The 20,888-nt window shown below is 41.1% G+C and overlaps 1 protein-coding gene across 9 annotated transcripts in view; it reads right to left on the bottom strand.

The window, feature by feature from the left end:
• The window catches only part of TNS3 (tensin 3), a 235,740-nt gene that overhangs the window by 38,592 nt on the left and 176,260 nt on the right, over positions 1–20,888 (bottom strand). For all 9 annotated transcript variants that reach the window (XM_037386083.1, XM_037386084.1, XM_037386080.1 and 6 more), the window contains 3 exons: positions 12,771–12,949; positions 12,308–12,425; positions 12,134–12,217 (listed from right to left, as the gene is read on the bottom strand). In XM_037386083.1, the coding sequence (XP_037241980.1) occupies positions 12,134–12,217; positions 12,308–12,425; positions 12,771–12,949 (381 nt within the window). The remainder of the gene's footprint in view (positions 1–12,133; positions 12,218–12,307; positions 12,426–12,770; positions 12,950–20,888) is intronic.

A 20,888-nucleotide genomic window follows, 5' to 3' on the forward strand; every position in this document is an offset into this window, starting at 1 on the left:
TTCCATCTTCAGAACAAACAACAATTAGTCTTACGCACACTAAGACTGCTTCTCAGCTTCAGGTTCTCTTTTTAATACATATGCAACATATTACTCATATACACTTCAATGAATACATGCATAGTTATTTGGCCAAACAGCAGATTCATGTGGGGAAATGCATGACTTTTTTTTCCCCCACTGAAAGGGAAAAATAGAAACCAAACTCTCTAAAACAGTGCTTCAGAAACTCTCAAGTAATCAATTTTTCACTGGTTCTTAAAGAGGGGAAAAAAAAAATAGAAAAAACCAACCAAAATCAACCCCCTCCCAGCGTATTACCAGGGTGTATTTCAAGTTTAACTGAAGAGGCACATCTGCTATTGGACCATGATTGAAAGTTACAACACTGAAGGTTTATAAAAACACAGGTTCTCCTGTGTAATAATTTGATTGTATAAATCATTTTTTTTGTCATTTACAAGCTCAGAATTACACTGTTTATCGCCTGAATTTTAGAAATTATAAGCTTTCATGGATAAGCAGTGAAAATGACAAAAACCTGTGTTCAGCACCATTGGAAATGCCATCATCTTTCCAGCTACAAGGCGTATATTCCAAATACAATCAGTTATCTTGGCAGGTCAATATAAAACCCCCTTAAATAAATAAATACAACATAGTGCTACTGCTTTCTCTCAAGAAAGAAAGCCTTGGGACTGGAGCTGCAGGAAGGCTGGAGCTACAGGGTGGCACTTGCAGATGTGCTGCTGCCAGACAGAATGCACAGCCTCGGGGCACTAGCCTGGATTTGCCATGGAATGGATGGGAAATGCAAGCTTAGGAAGAATCACCTAAGGCTAGGTTACAAACACCGAACAAGGGGTGCTTTATGCTAACATGACAATTCCAGACCAGAGGAGTATTTTTACAGCAGTTTCACACCTACAGACCTCCAGTATTCTAACAGAGCTTGCCTGTTACCCTGCACCCTGTTCACAAGACTTCCTCCAAATCAGGCTTCAGATCTGCGTACAAGTTTTCCTCCTGTGAGGAGCCTGCTCTACCCATGATTCCAACTTCTATCACATAGTAACGTGTATGAACTAAGCAAAAAAAAAAAGAAATTTGGCTCAAAAGCACCACAGTTTTCAAACTTGCATAGGAAAGCCCGGCTCAAGCCCTGCTGATAATCACACAGGAGAGGGAGATGACCTTGGACCTCTCCCGTAACATACAGGTACTCTCAGTGGCTATTAAATTCACATGGAAAAAGCTCTTCCTCCTGCTAAATGTGATTTACAAAACACCTAGGTTCAGCTGGTGCAAAATGGAGAAGAGAATCGCGCTTACAAATGCCACTGGCTTTAACAGCGTGACTGTGCAGACCTGGCAAGACCTGAGGGGTCACACGTAATGTCACTGCACTAAAGTCAGAATATTTACTTTGCTGGCTGCGATGCTGAACTGAACAGCCCTCAGCATGGGCGGGAGGAGGACAGGAGGATTCCTCAGCCTGTAAAGTGCCGGAGATGGGACCATCAGTGCTAACACTCCCTTGCTCTGGTACTCTCTCCCAGCGACACCTGGGCCTTTTACCCTGACGCATTAATTTCCTGAGTGACACCTGGAAACAGTTCTTTGACAGGCAGGTTTTTACAAGTCTCACAGTGCATCTATGTGGTGAGCTGACTCTGGTGCTTAGCAATGATCCAAACAGACTGGCTAGTGTGCTCCCTGACAGAGCAAAAATTGCAATGAAATTTCTAGAACCAATACTGCTTATAGAGGACATACTCTGAACATATTCAGCATTCCTTGTTTTGTTTTCTAGTGTTTTCTTAAACTTTGTCTTCTTTTTCAAACATCCTTTATAATAAATTCATTGCCAGAATATTTGTAGCAATTGAACACAGGCAGGCAGAGTTTTCAAATTGCTAGGCTGCTACTCAGACAGAAATAAATGGCAAGGTAAAAGAAATGAGATCTAAGCACAGCAGAAACATTTTCTTTAACATTACACTTTGCTGTTTCATACGATGTTGGAGCTTGACCTCATAACTTGAAGGGACGTGTGCAGTATGAGCTCCCTCTTACTTACACAGGTCCCAGCTTCCATGAAAATGGGCAGTTTATGTATATGTTATGCATAGCCTGGAGGTTTTATCAAGGCTCCGAGTATGTCATCTTTCAACTGGCAACAAATCAGTCTGCAGAAAATTACAACCAGCAGGGACCCTTCAGAATCCCTGAACTGAAAGGTATGAATAATAGACTCTCTTTCGACCTGATATGAAAGCATTGAAATAACAACAATGAAAAAAGCAAGCCACAACTGATGTGTATTCTCAAGTTATTTTTAAAATACTCCCACTGTTCTCCAGAACAATAAGTATTTTGCTAATTTTTGGCTAACATTTCGCTGTGACCAAGCGTGGAATGAAGCTATAATCTAATGCAACCCACCTTAGGAAACTAGGAGCTGCGTCTGTTCTCTATGCTCCATTCAGAGGGGTCCTTGAGTGCTCAGGAAAAACAAACCTTTTCAGTTTTTTGACATCATTTATACCAATTTTTGCATTAAAACATTTAAAAAAAAATTAACACAATATGAACTTTAGGGTCATTTATAGGATTCAACTTTCTGATACTGGTGGGTAAATCTATGCAAATAAAAGCTCAGCTTGGCTCCAGTAATTAAAGACATCTGAATGAATGTTCCCTTAACCCTCTTTTCAATTTCATTAACTTGTTCCCTACTTACCTTCAAAGAAAAAACAATGTAAACAAAAATCTGAATATAATAAAAGATTAATAAGAATTCACAAAGTTTTTCAGGCTTTTTGAAAGTGATAAAACTTGCATGGTACAATTTCATCTTCTCAGAAAGAAGTCCATATAATCTTTCTATTATAATTTTTATTTCCCAGAGTTTATCTGGTACACAGATCAATTCAAGGATCCCAACGACTATCCCACAGATCCAGAACATCTCACCTACAGCATTACCTTATCTTCATGGTTGTTTTATAACCTCCCAACAAATAATTTCATTTTCATTTACTTTATTCTTGAAGCTCTCTGGACAAATCCTCAAAACAGTGTGAGAGCACTGACACAAGCTGAGAATATTCAGAAAAAACAGTGACAACTGTGGGCACAAACTAGCAGTGCGCCTGAAATACTCAAGATTGCTTCACATTGCTTTTCATTAAATGCTATAGATGCAGTACTTGTCAGACTTCATTTTATTTACACACTGTTTAGAGTTTGTGCTTTTAACACAGTGTTTGATGAAGGACTGGGGAAAAAAAAACAACCAACAACCAACCCAAAATCCAAGAATCTATTCTGCTTTCTTTACTAGTTTTTCTTAACATACCTTCATCACATCCCCCAGCGCCAGCCACAGCAACTCCACTCCTCCCCAGCTTCCTTCCTGCTGTTTCTCCCCCAACACACACACACACACAGAGACAGAGACAGAGACACGCGCATGCCGAGGTTTTCTCCTCTCCAGGAATTCTCTCCAAGTACTAAGTTGGTGCCAAACCTTCTGGGAATGGAGGGGAAGAAATTCAGCATACCTGCAGCCCCTCAGGAATCCTAAAGTCACTTGGGAAAAAAGTATACACATACAAGAGAAAACTCATGTATCAGGTTTTCAGAGCAGGGCATGGCGGAAGAGGGCAGGAGGCAAAAAGAAACAAAAGCAAACTGACAGTTCCAAAGGCTATTAAAGGAATTGTGTGATTTTTCAAGGCTTTTTGAAAATAAGTAAGCCATGTGCAGACAATAAGGGTTAATGTTAAATCCAATACTTATATCAGAATTGTTAATTGTTTATTGTAAGCGTCTGTTGGGTTAAATACCTATGTAGTTCAATAAATACAACAAAATGAAGCACCATTTCATCTGTGTACAGAGGAAACTGTCAATGAGCATCTCCCAGAACACACAATTGTTTTTGCGAAATGTTGAACAGAGAGAAAAAGGGAGAAAGCACGCACTCACCATACAAACTGGGTGCAATTTACTATGACAGCAAGTATCTTAAGCAAAACTTCATTTTTGCAGAGAACAGGAATATACTGAAAGCGATACTCCAAAAACTTGGTACCCATCACTTGATAAACATCTCCACTTCTCAGAATGAACAAAGTGACTCTGCATTCCCTAGCATACTGGTTTTTTGCTTTCTGAAATGTCAGAAAAGCAGGGGGCCACTTATTTTATCCAAGTTGTTACTGTAACTCATCAGTACATTTAGTACATCTATTAGTAGCTTATTTGTGTGCTTCAGTTGTGAACGCTGACAGTGCACAGCAAACACAGATTAACACGTCACGAGCTTTTTTGTGTCATTTTGAAACGTTGCTAAATTCTCAAATTGCCCACATATTTCTAACGGCTATTTCAAATTACGAGGGTTCATTGGTCCATCTCATGTTTATTTTGCAGTCACCACTGAAGCATTTCATAACATAAATGCGTTAAGTCAAAATGCACAAAGCTCAGGACCTACCCCTGCAATTTTCTCTTATATTTTGGGGGGTTTTCCCCTTCAAATGTTTTGTTATGCAGGAAAACCACACAGACGCAGTGTGCTTTATAATTTGTTGAAAGTGCCACAAGGTTTGAGGTCATTCTGTCATACACTGTGAGTAAATTCTACGCTTGTGGGCCACCTGTTAAAAAGCATCTGTCCTAAATATGAAGCCTTACTTTGGTGGCAGGCGCTTCCATCGCTGCGGTACAGCCCCGCCACGTCGGGCACTCAAGGCTACTGATGGCCAGGCAGGCTTTGAAGAGCTCAGGAGCCCCTGCAATGTGGGCTTTGAAAACAGAATCAAAGCCTTAATATTGTGTGGCCGTCAACTGCCAAGATACGCAGTGAGGAGCTTCCAGTGGACCGTAAGGCAAAGCACAAAGGTGTTGCTGCTCGTTCCAGGCTTTCTCAGTTAATAACTCTTTCGAACAAAGGCAGTCATCTCATTTTAAATTCACAGTGCTTTAAAAAGTGAGTCAAGTCCAGACGAAGAGTAGACAGCCTGGATTAAAGTGAGGTGCCCCAAAATAAGGGGATAAGTCTACGGGGTGAGTCTTCTTGAAGGAGAACCTACCAGCAATTAATTGCTTTAATGGTGTTAGTGTGGGATCGAGGAGCAGTCGGATCTGTTGAGCTACCATTGATGGAAGACTTGTAACATATAAAAGACTTTAATGTCCAGAGCTAAAAACTTTATTACACACGAATTCCTACAGGACAGCATTTTCTTCGCAAGATCTACCATTCTTTTAACATAGTTCAACATCTGACTTGAGGATAAAATGAGTCGTTTCTACATTTAGGGTCCTCACCACTCTTTCTCCTGTGAGAAAAGTTAATTCATGTCCGGTATTTTATGCAGAAGGCTCCACACTAACTGTTCAGCAGTGTCTTGGTTCAAGCGGATAATGCAGACAGCGCTAACTGGCCTCGGAGAGGGCTGTTACCTTCCCCTTTTTAGGGGGACAGGCTCAATTCTTGTATTTCCTTATCAGTCAGCACTTTCCCCACACAGAATGAAAAGTCATCCAGTAAAACCAAGAAAAAAAAAGATCAACATGAATACTTTCAGAGGAGGTGAAACACACGGCATAAACCAGAAGTTTTTTCAAATCAGTAAGTGATTCATTCTCCAATGCAGTTTTAACGGGGCAGGACACAGCTTAAAGCTCATCCTGATCAGCAGTTGCAGTGTTTCCACCCAGATGGAAATCCTGCTCCAAAAGTGAGTGTGGGAAGAAAAGGAGACAGTGACTAACTTCACTGAACATCTCTTCAATGTAACAGCTAAAGCACCTAACCATCCTTTTTTTTTTTTTTAGATCCCACAGAATTACAGAGCAGATGCACACAGAATTGCATGTGCACTAGATCATGTGTTCTGCTAGTTCCTGAAGTCAACGTATTTTCCATGCCCATCTGTAGCACGTGAATTTGTCTCGTGCTCAACCTGTAGGTCACACCAAACCCCGCCCCTTGCAGAAATTTAGCTCATGGGGCCTTAGGAACATTTTACCATGAAATACCTTTGTCTTGCCATAAGCACCGGATTAAAAAAAAATTTGATTCTGTCATCAGATATGACATTGGCTACAAATCAAAATATATTCATGTTCTGGAATATTTTGCCAGACTACAATATCCAAAACCAATGCAAGACAGGGTATACTATAGACAATGAGCTTTCTTATGAAAACTCAGTAACAAGAATGGCATCTTTTGCCAGCTTCAACATATCAGCCAAAGATATCAGCAAAATCACTGCTTCTTCATCACATACCAGCTTCCATGGACTTGGCACTCCCTAGCTTTTTATATTCAGGTATGTATATTTGTATTCTTTACTCCTTTGAATCAATAGCATGTTCGAGTTTTTAATGAGTGGCTAAAATATATACTGATTTTGGGAAATTTTATGTAGAAATATGTAACATGGCTATAAAGAAAAATGGTCCACATTTAGCTAGCTAAATAGATTAATCCTGAAATAATTTCATTCTTATTTCTAAGCCAGAGAATAAAGCTTTCGTAAGTTAATCCATGTGCACTGGGAGAATACCTCTCTTGAAAATCTTAGCCAAACTGAGCGGGGGAGCTCAATTAAAGCTGATTACCAAACAGCTCAGTGGTAGACACTTAAACTGCAAGTATTTTGGTTGGCATCTCTCACTAAAATCAGGCATAATCTACAAGTATTTCAATGTATTTTCAGTTTCAGTTTGGTTCTTCTGTTACAACATACTTTCCACCATTCGGATTGATGAAAATTAAATTGAACCGTTAATCTATTCGGCACGCAAGATGGAACATTATTACCTGTGCTGTGAATTTGGATTACCAGACCGAAATCGCTGATAGCAAGCGTTGCTTCTTTCTCTGCTGGCCAGACAAGATACAAATTTTCCACATTTATATTTTGAAGGAATGTTAAGAACTGTTTTGTTATCAGTGGCGCAAAAGGGAACGAGGTCTGTGACAGTAAAGACCTGAAAATACATCCTGTCATTTCCAAATTCTGTGCAATAAAAAGTTTGTATATAAAGGTGAGTTTTACTGAGCTGAATGTGTCAATAACAGTAACCCAGAAAGAAAAAGCCTGGCACATTATATTGAGTTCAGTGTTTACAATGGCCAAGAAGTGGCCTCCGAACATTTAGGGCTCTGTTCTACCGCATTCCACATGCTCCTTCTGGAAGCCTGACTAAGTTCACATCAGTCAACTCCCAACAGTAGAACTGAGCCCTGTTCTACTTGTGCCTGAAGCCCATTACTGAGGCTTCGTACACACTAGTAAATTGTGTGTTTTCTCATAACTAAGAAACACTATCTGTTTCATCATAAAATATTGTAGAGACGAGCAGTGCCTTTAGCCACAAGATGAACGTGTGAAAGTCAGTTTCAAGACTATGAAAAACATAACACAAGCCATATCTAGGTGCCTTGTAGTAAACATCATACATTTCTGGTCTCTACTTGTATATTTTTATTGCGTATTTATAGTGCCAAAGTTTAAAACAAGCGAACAAAAAACCAAAAAACTAACAAAAGAAAAACAAAGCAACTGCAAAACAACTCAAACCCAAAATCACAACAGCAGCAAAAACCAAAATGCCCCCTTGTTTCCAGGAGGACAGAGCTTGTGATAACCATCGACCAAAGTGGATGCACTGATATTCTAAGCAAATAACCTGAGATGCCTGGAAAATGTCCATACCTATCTCTTGCTTTGGATATGTATACCTTATACAAAGAGTTAAGGGGAGAAGAGAAAGGCAGGTATAAATAAATATTGTATGAAAATTTCTCATACTGTGGAGAAATTTTTGCACATCATACACTGGTAATTTTTCATTCTCACAAATCAGTATCCCTTTTATTCCCTACACTACTAACCCTCCCGATACACAGAAAGCATTTTCAGTTCAGAACCTTGACTATTTTTATCGTACAATTAAGCAGTATGTTTCATTTCCCTTGCAACTCAGTGACTGGAAAAAATTACAATCCTGGAACAAATACGCAATTACAACAGTATAAAATTATGATCAGTGATAGAATTATGCAGTAATGAGACTATCTGTTAGGCTGTCCTTTTGCCTTTGGAGAGACTTATGAAACACTCATTGCCCTTCCTGGGAGCTGTAACAGAGTCAGCCTGTTAGTCGGGGGGGGGGGGATGTAGGACTACAATGTGCCCGCCACATAAAAACAGAGCCTGCAGGAGAAACACCATGGAAATAACGCCACTGTCTGATCTTGAAGAGTTCCATGACAGCACGAGGAGAAAAGACAACCTTCTTACAACATTTAGAAAAGATGCAACTCGTACACAACACAAGCTTGCCCAAGGAGTGTGGTATCTAGGCTGAGCTCCACGGTGGGTATGAAAAGACAAGCCCTTATGCAGGCTTGAAGGCTCTGCGATCCCTCGCACAACAGCAGTGGTGTCATCCCGCCGTACGTGCTGCTTGACCTACGCAAGTTTACTCAGGCTGGTCAGAAAAGATGGAAAATCAGGGCACCATGTCTTCTCTTTGCCAGTACATGGATAAAGGATTACAGACAATCTTCCCTTGTTCCAAGGACCCCTGCCTTCTGCTGCAAGACAGCGCCTGTCTGTGAAGGCAGGTCCTCTGCAAAGCTCCGTTTATGCCCTGGCCAGAGCTGAAGATGGGGCAAGTCCTTGCGTCCAGCCCGAGGGGGAGAGTGGCTGCCATGGTCAGCCAGAGTTCAGTCCTCTGGCAAAGAGCTCCCGATGGTTTCTTTGTTCCTTCTATATACAAAGGGAATTCAAGTAGTTGTATGCAGTCTAAGACAAGAGAGCCTTTATAAGCTTCAAAATGGCCTACAAATAGTGCTTCTGTTCCTTGGCTGATGCGTGGGACTCTCCTGCGGGACATACAACGGCTATTGTGTTACCCTGAGAACCAAAATACAGCTCTATCTGGAGCCTGCTTTTTGGTGGCTATTTGTAAAACTAGCCAATTTACAGACTGCTCGAGCTTGTCTTAAGAAACAAGGTGTCTTTCAAAAGATAATTCAGAATGAACTCTGTGGGTGATGTGTTACTTGAAAGCGATGTTAACGCAAGAAGGGCAATGAAACCACAGCAGCCAGCGGTCACCGGAGCAGCAGTGCTGATGCAGCAGTGCTGGATGCCTGAACACAGGCTCAGGAAACTTGCTCCCACCTGAGAAAGAACAAGGTTCTGGAAGGGAATCCTGCTCTTCCTAGTTGGCATAGACAGGACGTCTTAAAAGAAACATATGGGGAGAAAGAAGAGGCATGGCATAGCTAATGCAGACAGATACATGGACTATTTTCCATAACAAAGTGGTTTCACCTGGAATGAAAATCTAAGATTTCCAGGGCTAGCAAGAGCACCATTTTGCACAGGGTTTCGTCAGGCTTCAGTGAAGATAGTGCCTTTCACGTCAATAAAGAAAGAATCAGAATTGGATGCATTCAAGATACAAGGTACACAGTTTACAACAAGAGTAACTTACAAAAGAACAGATAATTTTATCATTTCATACATAAAGACTGGATGACATTGTAATTCTTGAACACAGAATACAAAAAACCGTATTGTTCTTTTAAGATTTATACTTTATAGAACATTACAGTAGTTCTGCCTTGATATGATAAGGGGTAACTGTGCTTAAAGCTATTCCCTACAGAAGAGTGGGGGCGCGAGGATAAGGCAGTAATTATCGTGGTAACTGGTAGCTCTGTGTTACAGCATCCTAACTGCTAACCTGGAATGCCGAAAAGCAGCAAAGCTGAGATGCAGAACAAACCAATTTTGAATTCATGGGTGATCTGAACTGAGACAAAAGGCACAATAACTTAATGGCAGAAATTAAGACTCCAGAGTCCATGACTCCAAAGGCCTCAATTTGTTGAGAATCTCTGGCTCAGTCAGTATGTTTCCATACTTTTATGAAAATAAAACCCATGAAAGCATTTAAAGGAAGAGCAAAGCTGCAAAGGAAACTACTAAAAATTGGGGATGTAATATTTTTTTGCAAATAAGACTCGCCTTTGTCGCACGTGCATTAGAGCAGCCTCAGCCACGGGGACAGCTACTTCTGCTCCCTTCAGATTCTTGGCCTCATTCAACACAGAAAACACCATGCTCTTGCTCTGGCCGTGAGTTAGGGATTGGCAGCAAAAGTAATGAGAAGACTTCTTGCCAAAGTCAGAAGACACAGAAGCAAGTAAATACGGCAGACAGATACTTATTGTAGATGCAGGCAATAAATAAAGTAGAATAGTGAAGGGGGAAAAAAGAGAAAATAAAAAAAACCCCACATATCAAGTAGGATTCTAATACTGTCTCTGGCAATAGAAGTTTCTATGCTCTGGTGAGAAAGTGACCCAGCTAACATTTCTTAGAGATGCTCACTAATGGGGCATTGCATGTTCTCTAGCTGACCCACCTCATACACCTTTAACCTTCGTGTCTAACCTTCGTGTCAAAGCACATTATGTTTGCAGCTAAAAACAAATACATGGGGAGCTGAGCACCCAACCTGTAGCCTTCAGTAGACCCTGAGCATCATTTTTAAAGGGGCATTCAAAGGGAAAATTACCTGGTTTGGTCTAAGCTAGAGTATTATTTTCAGTGTCTCATTAACTGAGTATCTAAACCCATTATTTGAGAGATGACAGCATTTGGAATTAAGCAGGAGAATCACCGACAAAACAGAGAGAAATACACCAAAAGCAAAAAAAATTTCCAGGGCAAGTCCTAACTCTTAGCAACAGGTATAGAAGCCATTTAACAACAAAGCATTCAGTAGATTAACTCAATGTAAGCAACTCGTAATTGATTTGCTGAGGCTGCCCTCAGGAGGATATCTACCGCTAATTGTTTAAGAGTTGAGAGAGTAAAGGGCAAAGCCACAGCAACTGAACCATAAAGAGATGTCTTGACCTGGGTAGAAGATTGCTTTATTACTAAAGATAATTTTATTCTGTGTTGATTGCTTTTGGTAACTACTAAATGAGGTAAATTAAATGGGAAGAGTGTTTTTCCAAGTTAAAAATACAACACACTAGCTATTGCATCAAAATCCACCGTCAAATTTATTGGAAACTACTATCAAGATCCTGCCTAAGACAATGATAGCCTAAGCAATAAAACTATATATATGCACATAAATTAATGCCTGAATATCCTCTAATGTGTACAATTTAAATGAAAGTCTGTGATTTTTATTTGGGTTGTAAATAAACTATGTTGGCTTCCTTTTATGTCCAGCATTTTCTGAGGCAGTCAAGCAAAACACCTTTTCTTCTTTTTTAATTTAATGTTTTAAAATAATTTTGCACAGAAAAAGTGACATCTAACAATACTTCACTGCTATTTTTAGCAGCAAAGAGTTAAGGCCTCAAAGAAGAATCCTTTATTAATAAAATTTATAGCTAGATCACTTTAAATCTTTAACCATGTAATCATCTATTACCAACTACTCTTCCACAGTTCTGCATTTACATACTGTATTGTGGCAAAAAACCCTTCCAGAACATTTCACTCCTTTGATTAAGAATCTCCTTGACTTGAGCATAGCTACTGCCCAGCTCTACTGTCAGCTTCACTTGCCTGGAAAGACGGCAACATGCACATCACCTTTCTTCCCTCCGATGAAGGTAAAACCTACTAAAAATAATAAGGAACTCAATTCTCCTGACAGTACTATTTTGATATTATCAAATACCAGCAGCAAGATCATGGAACACTGAAACCACGCACACACACATGCAGACAGCGTGACCAGGACAGCCTCAAACACCGAATTGCATTTCCTCTTATTGCAGTGATGCAACTGCCTCATTGCTCCGCACCAGTTCTGGACACTGAACATGAACACGAGGTGCCCTGTTGGCAACTAATGGCATTAGATCTTTCTTGGATAATTCTTCATTGTTTACTACTTTTTGATACAACTAAAGCAGTACTGCTAAACTCTATTTCTCCAACTTGCACAAGTCTAAATTCATCAGGTATATGTCCTGTTTATAAAGGAATAACCATGTTGGTGTTAGCTGCCTTCGTACACAGATCAGTTTCAAATTATTTAAGAAGCAGAGTTATCTTACCAGGACTGGTTCTGTATAGCTCAGGTGGGCTGCTGACCTTTTGGCTGGAAGGAATCCGCTGATGGTATAGTGGAGGTGTTTTTACTAGGAGAGAAGGAAAAGCACAATTCCTCTTCAGTAACAGCTAAGATGTTAATAGTGCTATTAAAATAAATAAATAGAGACAGGCCTTACCATATGATGTCTCTGGTGACAGGGGAAAAGCTGGTGTAGATGGAACAGCTTCATTTCCATTTTTTGTGGGGGAGAAGATTCCTCCATCTATTTCATCTTGGTAACGTGCAACAGTCATCTAGAAAGGGCACAAAAAAGCAAAATTACAGTGAGATAATTCCCACTTCACCCTACAACACGGTGGGATATTTTTCATCAGTCTACAGAAGGTTTCATATAATCTGATCCACTGTTCCAGCAGAAAGATCTTGGAACACTCAAAATATGCAAACATGCAAGAGAGGACAAGAGCAGGACAACCTTAAACATGGAGCTGCGTTTCTGAGGTGACTACAGTCATTTGTTCTTATGGCCACGATGCAACTGTTCAATGGCTTCACACTGATCTTGGACACTTAACATGGGCTCCTTGCTGGCCATTCACTTCAATAAATAGTTCCTGAAAAAAATCTTCATTGTTTACCTCCTTCATCTCTCCTGCAGGAATGGGTGATGCTGGATTTACAGCTTGGTCAGCAGCAGGGGACTTCATCCATCCACACCTGCCATACGACGCCTGCCCAGGGACATCGTTGTCGTACTGCCCAACACTTAACTTTCTGATCCTTCCCCCCGCTGCATCCTCACCTTGCGTACCTGTTGCTGAAAACAAACAAGGTAAACTGATTAATAAACATTTTTTTTTTTTTTAGTTAGAGCTGTTAGAACAAGCTTATCTCTCTTGCCTTCAGTGATTCCCTTCAAGAATGCTCATGAAACAACGGGTTTCATAACCGCTTTACAAAGCCAGGCAGGGGGTGGGCGGCGGAGGGGAACCAGTTATATGTAGTCAGTCTCGCCGGCCCAAGCTGGACCGGACCCGCGGGACACCAGGTGCCAGCCTGCTGATGATGCTGGGTTTGGCTGAGCTCGCCCCGTGCCAGCGGCGCAGCCTGTCGGCAGGGGGCGCTGCGGGCAGCCAGATGGAACTCATCCCCATCCCCATCGCACAGCAGCTCGGCTCCAAACCCACTGCTGCTCTCCAGGGCTGCATTTCCCCCCCAAAGCCAGCTTCTCTAGAGCTAACACTGACCCTGGCCCTTAGAAACCCAGCTGAATACTGTACACCTCCTGTGACACACATGGCAATCACGCTTAATCACAAAAATCGGGTTATTAGATACACACAGGAACTGTAATCTTTTGGAGGAACAGAGCACAAGAGTAAGCAGAGCTAGCAGAAATAAACGGGATATTCAAGGGCATAAAGTACTATTTCTTTCCAAAGTCACTCTTAAGACAGTATCATTAGATACAGCTTTAGAATTAGCAAGACTTTACACTTTTTGCCATCCACTCCCACCAGCAAGCACTTGCAGAACATTCCTGAGCAATTGCTTTTTCCACCCTTCTTCATATGTCAACAACCAGGATCCCTGAGTAGTCCTTACTGTGCAGCCACAGGACACTACAAGAACAGCCATACACATGTAGCAACTTTTCAGATACTCCTCTGAGAGTTTTTACTGTCTATACATGCAAAAAGATCTTTGAGAATTAGCTATTTCTCTTAAAAGACCTGAGGATTTCTAAAAGCACTTATTTTTCTGGCTTGGTGTCATTTAAACACTTACTAATCATTTCCAACTGTTAAGCACGTGTTTTCTACACACCCTAATGCCAGAGCCGTAACAGCAGGAGTCCAATCCGTGCCCTTCATCTAAACCAGCAGGTGAGCTGACCCAGATCCCCTGGATGCTGAAGGCAACGGTGTGCGCCTCCCGCACACGTCCCCTGCCCAGCCCAGGTTGCTGGCAGGACCCCAGCTGTACCATCTGGCCTGCAGCCCACACGTCTGTATTACATGTAAAACAGACATGTCACCTTGGTTATGTAGCTGAATTACCAAGCATCAATGCATAAACAGGTTTCTGTATAGCAGAACAGGTTTTTTTCCCAGGATTAAAACAGACAGGGATTTCAGACTAAAATCCATGGTGATTTTACATTGACATACATATGCAGCAACCTGAACAACTTGCCAGGAGGTAGTGGCTGATTCTAAAAATATTAATAAGCCTCTTAACCAAACTACAGAATTAGACACTTTAAAAAATCCAGCTCTGCTACTATCAAAGCCAGTGTGACAGTAACTACTACTAAAGCCAGTAAGTAAATAAAACCCTGCTAGTTTTTTAATTTTGAAATTTTGAAAATTCCATCATCAGGGTAAAACTTCAGGGTCCAAATTTAGCTAGTTATTTATTTTCAAGTCAATATAAATATACCTAGCATATTCAAAAAGACACAGCTGAGATTCTGGGTTTATGGTACAACTTTGAAAACTAAAATACTTTTGAAGCACCCATATTTTAAACACTTACTTAACCTTCTTTCTCCTGACTAGAAACTTTATGTGTGGTATTTCAGGTGGAAAGAGTATCTTCTGACAATACCACGAGCAAACTATATGCATCAAACAAGATCTCCGAATCCAGAAAAGGCCATGAAATCACAAACATCTTCGAAAACTCTGAAGTGATGCTAAAAAGTCATGAAGATTTCTACTGAAATGGAAAGACACTTAGGAAGGTAGGCAAGAGTTCACACTAGTCCAGAATTTACCGATTTTTTGCATTGGAATTCTTTTTTATTTCTCATTTCTGTAAAGAAAAATGAGTGGGAATCACCACGCAGAGCCCCAGCCTTCGAAAAGACCGTGTGAGTGTGGGCACTGGCGGTCCCACCGCTCCTGGCAGCAGGAGCCAGGGCACCACAGGAGAATTTCACTCCATTTCCAGCCAGGTCATTAAGGCACGGGCAGTTCCCTTTGGAACACGCCTCTCCTAACACAGCCACACAGATCACTGCATGAGAGAGATGCCCACCCTTCGGATGAGTCAAAACAGGCCTGAAAATTTAGCACAGATTTTACTCATCATGCTAATGAGAGGGCCTTGTCATCAATGAAGTCCTTTTTGGTAGGGCACGTAGCAATAGGACAAGGGGGAATGGCTTTACACTGAAAGAGGGCAGATTTAGATCAGGTATTAGGAAGAATTTACTTCCCTGTGAGGGCGGCGAGGCGCTGGCACAGGCTGCCCAGAGCAGCTGTGGATGCCCCATCCCTGGCAGTGCCCAAGGCCAGGCTGGACGGGGCTGGGAGCAGCCTGGGCTGGTGGGAGGTGTCCCTGCCCCGGGCAGGGGGGGGCAGGAACTAGGCTATCTTTAAGGTCCCTTCCACACAAACTATTCTATGACATTGATACACTCCATGTCATTAGTGTTCATACACTCGTGAAGCTTGTAACTTCTACAGAGTTAATATAGTCCTCAGAAAGCTGCAAGCAGGTACCTCGGGGCAACTGGACACCTTCCTCAGACTGGAAGTGCTTTACCTACCAGATTCCCAGCAGATGCGGGATGGCAGTGGGGAGAAGTTGAGCTGATATACTGCAGTAAAGCTTAAAGCAAATCACTTGAATCTCAGAGATTAAAACTAAGTGAAGAAGTCAGCAACAGACAACTTTTACTTAGTTTATTAGTTTTGCGAATGTACTTCAGAGGTGCCTCACAATGTAACAGATGTTTATAGTTATTAATTTAAAACAGGGGTCCTCAAACTTTTTAACCAGGGGGCCAGCGTGCGGATGAAGTGGCAGGCAGTCATCTGCGGCTGCTTGGTTTCCCCCCCCCCAACCCCTGGCGGGGGCGTCTGTAAATACCGGGGGCCAGATTGAGGACCCTGGGGGGCCGTATCTGGCCCGCGGGCCGTAGTTTGAGGACCCCTGATTTAAAAGGTGCCTTTTACAGTTAGGAGCCAAGACTTCTTAGATGTCACATCATTTATTTTGTTCTTGTAGTGTAACTTAAAGTTTTGGCAGAGCTTTATAAACATCTCACACGTTTATTTCTTCCAAAGCATTTTTTGCATGCTCTTATTTCTCTCTTTTCCCTTGTGAATCACATTTTTTTTTTTCCCCTAAAGAAGAAATAGCAACGTTTCAGCAGATTGGCATCAGAACAGCATCAGGCATTCATCTCGTCAGATGGTTATCACCATGCCAATGCTACAGCTAACAGAAGCACGACCAGCAGCTAAAGGTTAATCTCTGGTTTCTTTAGCTGCTTAGCTTTCCTGGAGTACTACTGAGAGGTATTTGTAACTATTAGAAAGAAAACAACACTAAGCTAAAAATCCTGTCTGCAGTGGCATGTCAACAGCAGTGCTCCATCTTGTATCTTAGTGGTCCCGGCTCAACTTCAAACACTATTACGTTAACTCCTCACGTGTTACACATGTTTGTATTTACCAAGTGCATCAGGCACACTACTAGAAAGGTCCACGCTTACTTTCAGTTACCACAAAAACTAGTATTGATGATGCTTATGTGTTTCCACTGGACTCACAGATTGTGGGCTAGCCTCAAAACCAGCTTTACGTGAGAGCGGGGCAAGCACAGAGTACGTGGCTGGACTCTCTGGGAAGAACTTTTCTGGTGAAAAGCCGGACCGACAGCCATTCTGCCCATTATGGAAGTCCTTATCACTTGGAAATTAGAATAACTGGTCTTTTCCAAAACGCAGCACAGTCCATTGAAGACTTTCCCTTAACTTCTACCTAGTTTGTATCACAGCCAACTGCACAAATTACAGTCAAACTAGAAAACTCTTACAACAGGTATTTATAAAACCAAGTTTTTAAGAAAGTTTCACCATCTTGTTGTTTACTCCTCTGTAAGAGGCTCTATATCCCATTATAACTTTATGCTTGAAGAGGTGCAGTCACCTTTGAAGGTTTCAATATTCCTTCAGGCCACTCAACTGCCCTTCTACTCCTCTGCATTGTTTTTCATGCTAGAGGGTTTTTTTTTCTTTTTAAACAAATGCAATGTATTATAGAAAAGACTTACAGAAACCCTCTAAATAAACTTATTCACACTAGTTTGGGGGGAGGGGGGAGATTATAATGCATTAAATCACAACAGTATAAAAATGCTTCAGAGTCTCTAGACTCACAGGTTATCCTTATCACTACCAACAAGAGTAAAAACCATATTTAACAGTTATTTATCCCTTGAATAACCTGCAGGCTCCATAATGTACTTCAAATTACCAAAACTGAATAGAATAGAATGGAATAGACTATTTCAGTTGGAAGAGACCTACAGCAATCATCTAGTCCAAATGCCTGACCACTTCTTTAAATGCCTTTCAGTAGGACCCAGTATAACCTTCTCCCTAATATTTCCAGGAACTGAGGTTAGACTCGCAGGGCTGTAGCTCCCTGGGTCTTCCTCATAGTCTTGTAAACTGGAATGACAGTGACTGGCTGGGGTCCTGTCATAACATCTGCCAGCTCCACAGTGCTCTGGGATGAATCCTGCTTTTTCTTCATCCCTATTAGTCAGGTGACCATCTTTAAATATCGGTGCAATGAGAGACTAGGCCTATTATACCCATTTCTATAAATGAGCTTAAGGACTTAATTTACAAGGACTTGGTTTACCTTTACAAAACTGCATGGTTTTCTGCTTAGAAATGCATCTAAATGGTATTTCAAAATAATCTATACATTTCAGAATACCAATATCATTAGACTAGTTTGAAACTCTAAAAAGTAAAATTAACTTTGCATTTATCCTTACAACCCAAAAGACATGGCAGCTAAGGAGGGCATGAACAGGAAAAATGCAGGAACCTTACAGTAAGTGATAAAAATCTTTTTATGGTTGTCTCTGTCGAATGAACAAACAGTTCACATTAAGGGGGGGGGGGGGGGGCGGGGAAAGGTAAGAAACTCCCTTATACTCCGATTCCATCACAAACAAAGCCATCATAAGCCAAGGTTTTACAGTTTAGATAACTCTCCTTGATTTGCAGTGGCCACTCAGTAGTCAAATGCCTTAAAATTCAGTCTCAAGAAAACAAAGGCATGTTGGGTCCCTAATTTTCCCAAATTTCTATCTTTTTTAACTTCTTCTTTAACAGCACTTACCCTATACATTGCACAACTAGAAGGCACCCTTCACAACAGTGATACCATTGATAATATAGCCAAAATAATGATAATACTCAAAAGATCATCTCTGTAAAAAATATTTTTTAGAAATGAATTGTTCAAGCAGTACCTGATTTTATGTTTCATCTAATCCATCTATACACAGTTCACCACTACATTAAGCTCACTGGTTCATAATTTCAGGTCATCCCACCTTCAGAGGGCTAAAAGGTAGCTGTAATTTCAGAAAGTGAATCTCCTAACAGGATCGAAGACACTGAGCTTCACAACATGGAAGAAGACTGATGTGAAAAAACACAGCCTGAGCCACGCATTTCAGAAGCTCCACCACCTCCTTTGTTTTCAAGTGGTCATTTTAGATTTGGTTACTGAAAGATAATGGTCCAGTCTGCCTTTCAACAAAAATGTATACATGACTTCTCAGCTAGTCTGAAAGGTCACTGGAATCCCCAGTATTGCCAGCAATCCTGAATCGAAATGCCTTACTGTTTTGAAGCGTGAGCTCCACCAAAGCTACATGCAAGGACCTTCACATCCTTCTTCACTGGTGGGACCCAGAACTGCACTTGATACTCAAGGCGAGGCTGCACCAGTGCTAAACACAGCAGGATAACAACCTCATAAAGCAGTGTTATTTGACAACAGTGCCTTCAGTCAACTGCAGAGCAGTTTAGACAATGCCAGATGATAACAAATCACCAAGACTTAACAAACTGGAGCCATTAATTGTAAATTTTTCACATTTGAATGTAAGATCAAACACATTTTCATTTAGAGTATGTTTTGGAAATGAGCACAGATCTACATCAGTTTCAATGCTTAATGAAAATGTGTTAGACTGTCAGATTTTATTTGTAATTTTGTAACTAAATGGGTAATAAAAGCTTGTGCATATATGACATTTTGCTTTTCTAATCAAAAGGTGTTATCAAGCTTTGAATCTAATACTATTAACATCACATTGGCCATAACAAGTTTGAAAAATACTACCACATTGAAACTCTGGAAAGCAAGAACTGCTGCCATCAAAAGGGAAGAAATCAATTATTCAGATTTTGAAAGATACTAATCTTAAAAAGTCCTGTGCTGAAATTTTCTGACAGGTTGCAAACAGAGGGAATTGTTATGGCATGGCAATACGGTTGTCAGAAACTGTAAAACTAATTTTAACCACTTCAATCATCAACAAGTTACAGTTAAGATCATCTTCTCCGGATAAAGCTTAAGCAACATTAGCTATTATTTCACAAATAGCTTCTCACTTAGTTATCTTCATTTATTCCCCAGCAGGATTTTTGGCACGCTGAATTCATTTCAACACTATCCCCTTCACAAGAGACAAAACGTAGCATTTATATATTCAAGAAAATCTGACAAGTATCTACGCAAGCCACATGTATATGGTTTCTTCAAACCACCTGTGGTTTGCAAGGAAAACTTACTAGGATGTATGTTTAATCAATCGACCGACCAACAGAACTTAACAGACACTGTAATTAAGAAGATAATACCTACAACAAGTAACAGACTCTGCAGACAGACAATTGGGAACTCGTCGCTGTGTACAAGCACGTTACACAGTGGAGTGCAGAGGGGAACAGAGCATATGCACTGCAAGCAAGCTTCTCGCCGTAGCTTCCACCTTGGGGAAAAGCCAGCACAATGCAAGAGGCTCTACCAATTCAACCCACCGAGCGACAACTCTGGGTTCCCTTGAGAAGGGTGCAGCGAGAGCTCCCCGGGGCTGTTTTTCCAGTGCCCCTTTCACAGCACCCAGCACAGCCATGAAGGCTGAAACAAGGCTCCGGGGAGAATCGGGTCAGCATTGCAGAAGCTCCCAGTGCCGCTGCCTACGCAGCTGTTGACAAAGACCTGCGTAACCCTGAGTACCCGTTTCTGTGAAAAACGGGGATTCAATCTGACAGGAACCTTAACAATTCGTCAAGAAAAAAAATATCCGTAAGCTAACTTCTAAAAGAAAAGCCTTCACGGACTGCCCCACATACTAAAATGTTACCACAACACTATCCAAATCAAAAGTGACTCTCTCCTCTGGCACCATTTATCTTCTAGAAAGTTATAAGATTTTTGCAGAAGGCATTTAACCATCAAGCTTGCAAGACAGCTTTATGCTTAAACAAAAGCAAATCTGTTTTAAGAATTTAGAATCAGTGTTACAATCACAAATTTAAAGGAAAAATAACATCTTCCAAGATAGCAAGACAAAACTTGAGCTAAACATAGTTGTGGTGGGAAAAGGACAAACAAACGTATACCCGGACAAAACAAAATTATGTGTTTCTGATGCAAGTGCTAACAGAGTATCTTGTTAGGCTCAAATGTTGAGATTCACAGCGCTACAGGAACACTGGCCCAAAGGGATTAATCAGAACAGAAGCCAACTGAGCTGTGTCTGCAATACCTTCAGTGCCTCGGTCTTTCTAAAAGGTAGTAGTGCAATTGCAGCCTGAAAAATCAATTTGTTCTTGAAAAAAATGCCCCAAGTTTAGCAGTGGTTCACCTGCAAACTATTCTTTTTTCCCCCATCTAGAATGGCTAGCAGACAAGCAGTCCAAACTC

The sequence above is a fragment of the Falco rusticolus genome, chromosome 4 (assembly GCF_015220075.1).
Source record: "Falco rusticolus isolate bFalRus1 chromosome 4, bFalRus1.pri, whole genome shotgun sequence".
NCBI classification, from domain to species: domain Eukaryota; kingdom Metazoa; phylum Chordata; class Aves; order Falconiformes; family Falconidae; genus Falco; species Falco rusticolus.